Source organism: Siphateles boraxobius, unplaced genomic scaffold (assembly GCF_051911475.1).
Source record: "Siphateles boraxobius isolate OS27281-9 unplaced genomic scaffold, OSU_SipBor_1 130, whole genome shotgun sequence".
Lineage (NCBI taxonomy): Eukaryota > Metazoa > Chordata > Actinopteri > Cypriniformes > Leuciscidae > Siphateles > Siphateles boraxobius.
Genome location: NW_027508734.1, coordinates 34222477 through 34228476, shown reverse-complemented (window position 1 = coordinate 34228476; position 6000 = coordinate 34222477). Strand labels below are relative to the sequence as shown.

Below are 6000 nucleotides of genomic sequence, written 5' to 3'. Positions count from 1 at the left end.
TGTGTTAGGCTGGGTCCATATGTTGCGGTCCCTATGGCGACCCCATATGTGTATTCTTCCGCGATACGGCTCCCTACGGCGAGCCCGTGTCTTCCCTCGGCAGAGTCTCTCTACCGTCACTGTCCGGTGAGTCTCCCCCCGTCTTAGGCTGGAGCCACCCCAGTGTTATTCCATATGTTATACTGCACGGTCATCCGGCCAGTTCATATGTGTATTTTCCACATTTACCTCCCTTCGGGTAGGATGTGCTTCCGCAGCGTCATACGGGAACGCTTTCCCAGTGGTCCTGTTGGAACAGCAGTGACTTCCCTGGCCTAAGCCCTGTCCTTCCCCGCCTTAATTGCAGGGGGCATCAGGAGGCTTTTGTCTAGGCGCTGGAAGGTGGCAGCTTTAGTGGCGCTTTCATAGGTTATCCCCATTCAGTCGACGTTGACTACGTCCGACGTTATCGACTGAAAGGGAACGTCCTGGTTGCGTATGCAACCCACCGTTCCCTGAAGGAGGGAACGGAGGACGTAGTCCCCTTGCCACTACCGCTGGACCACCGCTGACTCCGGGTTACGCTTGGCTCCTCAGCGAAAAAGCAACTAGTGCGTGCATCCACTTCCGTATTTATACCCGCGCCGCGGGGGCAGAATGTGTGATGCGAATCACGCACGCCAATTACATTGGCTCGTTCAATAGTACTCGAAGATGATAGGCTTTCTGACGCGATCCCCATTCAGTCGGCGTCGACTACGTCCTCCGTTCCCTCCTTCAGGGAACGGTGGGTTGCATACGCAACTAGGACGTTTAATGTTGTATATCAATTTTTTTCAGTATTTTAATTAATATTGTGTTAATATAAATAATTATAGGACTTTTGGGGCTGGAATTTACCCTCTGATTGAGAACCACTGATGTAAGGAGCAAATAAATTGTGAGTAGAAAAGTATGGATAAAAAGCAAATCGTTTTTCTGATGACATTCAAATTGCTTTAAAGGTAATTTCTCATATTTGCTAGTTATTCTACGAAATGTACAAAATATTATCTTAAAAAAAACTTTACAGATTACAAAACGTAAATAGTTAAAACCAACCCTAAATTTGAAGAAAAGAAGAAAAAAAGGTTGTAAGAGATAGTCACGTGGAAATATTCACTCATGCAAGAACACGCTCAAATTGTCAGACTAAAAAGAAAGGTACATTTCTATTCCCACGTAAATTTCTCCAGGTGATGTTCATTGGGAGGCTTTCTGCTCTTTTTAAAGTCAAGCCATCCTAAATTAGCTGTGGTGTTTGTGAAGTTGAAATCATCTATAAGTATATAAGTAAGAGAAGACCATAAACAAAAGACTAGGTGAGGTGACGCACAAAAAAAGTGGTCGCTAGCCCTGTGTTCTCATGGCGGCTCCCGCTTTGTCAGATAAAACAGGAGGTGCAGTGTCTGCGTCAGGTGAAGTGAGAGGTAATTGTGGGCTTCTGCAGGTGTGGGTTTCAGCTCTTGACTCAGGGAGACCTCAGCCACACAAAAGAGTCCCTCTCAAAGCTGGTTTGGTACAGGTGATGCATGAGTGTGCTGGAGAGATCAGGATTACAGGATCCTGTGGGAAACGCTGTCCTGAGGACTGCTGTCCGCTGCAGTGTGTTTGAGCAGATCCAGGGGCATCAATGGAAGGGGCTGGTTTTGTTCACTCACGACTGCTTCGTATGGGGGCGCTTCTTCAAAAGGTAAGGCTGACAAAGAGATGGAGGCGATTGGCTGGTGTCTGAAATCCCGTAGTCTGGTTGGGTATTGGGAAGAGCTGCTTGCAGACACCCAGGAAGCACCAGCGGGCAGATCCTCCGTCTCTCTGTGATAGTGAGCACGACACGGGTCTGTGAGGGAGTAGGGGGGTGGATCGTCCGTAGGAACATATACTTGTGTTCCTTGTCCCACACATTCATCGTAACTGAAAATAAAAAAGACCATTTTGATTAAATATGATTATATACACATCTGATTTCAAAACATTTCGACAACATTTCTATCAATATAATATCACATTTTGTTAAATATAGGAGGATCCTGTTGCACACCTTTTTTAGGAAACCACAAAATATGTACTGTAAACTTGGTAGGTTAACTATTCTAACCACTGGGGGCAGGAAATGTTTTGGCCCAGGGATTTTCAAAAAATGCTTTGTCAAGAACTTCTAAATATGTTGATCCCCTTGCTAATATATAATACATATAATCTGTATGAGGGAAATATTTAGTGTGATATTATAAATAAAACAAATTTTTTCTCCAAAATGAAAAAAAGGCTTTTTTTACTGTTATTATTATAAAGACACAGAAATGATTAAAGTATTATATGAAAAATATTAAATATACATTTCAAATACACCTAAATGTATGAAATCTTTCAAAAATATTAGGGCTGTTAACAGAACAAAATATTGGGATTAATCTCATAATTTCTCTTGATATTTCAGGATTCTTTATTCTTTGGCTCAGCAGTGGCAACGACACACAAATAACATAGTCAAACAATGACATGAATCTAAAATGATAAATTAACCCTTAAACGCATACCTCGGGTCTTTAGTGACCCGGGACGTCATTCACTACCCTCCTCCTCAAATTTTTTTTTTTTAAAGTTAGACATTATCCTTCTATATTCAAGTGTTCTTCCATCAATTTATAATAAACAATATAGCAAGAAAAAATTATAAAATTATAAAATAATGCCTGATTTCCCATACATTTTTGAAAAAAATTAATATGGTCACTAACAACCGAGGTGTGTAATAGTGCTAGTATATTTTTTTCTGCACAACAACAATTGAATCTTTGATAACTGAATGATGGTGGATCTCGTGAAGAAGCTATCAGTGATCAAAATATTGATTTTAAAGATGTTGATAGTTTTGAGAATATGTTTGAGATCATGAATATGAACCAGATGCTGAATGTACTGGGAAATGAGCTCTGATGAGGACAGTGATGATGGTATAATACATCTGCTCAAACTGAACCCTTCCAAGATCCAAAAGGTAACAAAATATGCTTTATTTTATTCTTCTGTAATTGTTACTCTAATATCAGGAGAGATTTATATTATCTCGACAAGTAGAGATTCATCCAGATATAGATCCGGGTCGCTAAAAAAAAAAAAACAACAATACAAATGAATATAATAAAAATATTATATAATAATACATATATAAAAAAAGTATAGTTTAAGTTGAGAAAAATTAAAGGTGTAGCGAAGACATTTTAGGCTTCACCACATGTACCACAAGTGTCCGATTTATGACAGATTTTTACATTTAGAGCTCAGATTTTACTTATGGTATTATAATGCCTGGATGCAAGATCTTCTTGGCTCATGCTAAGTATCATGCTTGACTCATTCAATTATCTTTTTTCTTCTTCCCACCACATCAAGTTGCCAATTTTACATTATCTTTGCAATACCCTGCTACACAGCAAACAATGCTCAAGTGAAGCATATCAGATTCAAAGCCTGATGTTTCCATCCAGGAGAGAAGCAAACAAAAAGATAGAGAAAGGGAGTGAAATGGCTTACTTGCTTGCTTGAGTTGTGTGTGTGTGTGTGTGTGTGTGTGTGTGTGTGTGTGTGTGTGTGTGTGTGTGTGTGTGTGTGAGGTGAGCTACATTAACCAGGGTCATGGGCACTTCCAGTAGCAATAAAGCAGTCATCTGCCTCTGACCTCAGCAAGAGCAGGGCACAGAGTGTTAGAAAGAGTAAGAGCGAATAGCAGCAGGGTAATTGGATCTCGGCATGGTTAACCATATCAGACTGTCAGAGAGAGCGAAAACGGGATGCTAGAATTGGTTTAGGCCGCCACCCCAGGCTTACACATGAGAGGGGGCTTTGTGGTGGGCACAAAGATCTCTGTCATAGATGCATCTTTTGTCTACACAAAAGATGTGCAGTTTTTTTTTTTTTAAAGAAATTAATACTGTTATTTAGCTTAGATGGAGTCAATTGATCAAAAATTAGAGTAAAGAAAATTACAATGTTACAAAAGATTTAAATTTAAAAAATGCTGTTATTCTGAACTTTCTACTGACAAAGTATCATAGTTGCCACAAAAATATTAAGCAGCACAACTGTTTTCAACATTAATAATAATAATAAATGTTTGAAAATCCTGCTTAGCCATCGCACGAATAAATTATATCTTTAAATGTATTACAGTAGTACAATTATTTTGAATTGTAATAATAATATTGCTTTTTACTTTTGATCAAATAAATGCAGCCTTTCTGAGCATAAGTGACTTTCATGACTCTTAATGTATTCCATACAAAAAGACAGACGTAAAAAAAATTAAACATATTAAAAATAAACACATTTATAACATTATACATTTTCAGGCAATATTAGGCTAAACTAATTATTTTAATGTGTTTTAATGAATTTTATTGAATTTAATGTGCCATTTAAAAATGAATGCAACATTGGTTAATAACTTCAACTGTTTTTCAACTGTCAGCCAACCAGAGATGCAGCGGCAAAACTAAAGAATGACCTTCAATCATGACAGATTTTGCGGTTTGATCCCCATCATGACAAGATAAGTAAAACTGAAAAGACAGAGAACCTCTAAGAGAAGGAGAGAGAGAGACTAGTTTGATTTAGTATGAACCACTTAAAAAAATATTTTTTTGTACTTGCTCCTTTAATGGGTGCCAGTCATGCTTAGCCATTTTCCCCTGGTATCATTACCTCTTCCAGTTGAACAGGTGGTGTGTTAATTAGGCCTCATCACCTCACTGAAGCTTGACGAAGGATGAGAGGGAGTAGATCTCGGAGTATATGGGACACCCCTCAATACAGCTGCTACTGCTGATATCGGATACGTTTATTATATGATCAACAATTGTAAAAGCATTAATTTTCACCAATGGCAGCTTAATCTAACAGATGGTTCCATGAAAGAGATCCACAAGATTTCTGCAAATAAAACCCATTTTATATTTGCAATTGAGCAGCCATAACATTTCTTTGTACGCATGATATACTATAATTGAAAATGTTTTGGTTTTTAAATTATATTTGTTCAGTTTTTAAACTTCAAGACTACAAAAACAATTCTTTAAAATGGCCATAATAGTGAACTTATAATTTAATTTTTTTGGTTGCACTTTATTTTATAGTACATGCACTTATATGTACTTACAGTGTACTTACCTAAGAAACTGGGTTATCCAAAGTAACTACGGGTTAAGGTTAGGTTTGGGGCTAGGTTCAGAGTTAGTACCTAGTTATTACCCAGTTATTGCAATTACTATAATAAGTACATAGTATGTACATGCAGAACAGGTTTGTAAAATAAAAGCGCTACCTTTTTTTTGTCAAGCTGTGAAGCTCCAAAAAGGACAAAAACCTAATTCAACTACAAATGACTTGTGCAGAGTCTCCTCTTCTACCTACCCCAGCCCTTTCAGTCCTAGATTTTTTCATTCTATTTTCAAGTCCTTTTCTTCAGGCTTCATCTGCGAGTAAAGTTTTGCTGTAGTTCAATGTTTTACTAGAATTATAATCATGTATGCAAGTCAACATTTTTTATTTGACTTTGTTACACTTTTTACATGATTAGTATGTCATATATATATATGTATATATATATATATTTTTTCTACCTTAAGTGTCTGATATGAGGATGAAATTAATGAACTTTAAAACAACAGCTGACATTTAAATTGGTATTAACCATGTTTTTATAAGAATTATTTCCCCCCAGACCCTGAAAACCCTGACAATGCAAGATAACTTACATAATAGCACATAAACACATGCACATCAACTCAGGATACCAATCCAGATGTCAGCACATTTTGCTACAGGTGGGGACCACAGCTAACATGACTCCATGTCTGGAAACTTTACACTGCCACCATAAGCAGGTCAAACTATAATGACAGCGTGACTGAATGCTCATAACCCCACAATGCTCTGGCAAATGTCTCTGAGAGTACTGCACTCAGCTATACTGTGGCGTCA

At 37.8% G+C, this 6000-nt stretch overlaps 1 protein-coding gene across 1 annotated transcript in view; it reads right to left on the bottom strand.

Annotated features, from left to right (window-relative positions):
- Nucleotides 1-833: 833 nt before the first annotated feature.
- The window catches only part of bean1 (brain expressed, associated with NEDD4, 1), a 72291-nt gene continuing 67124 nt past the window's right edge, over nucleotides 834-6000 (bottom strand). The window contains 1 exon segment of the mRNA XM_077229287.1: nucleotides 834-1932. Coding sequence (XP_077085402.1) covers nucleotides 1575-1932 — 358 coding nt within the window. The 3' untranslated portion in view covers nucleotides 834-1574.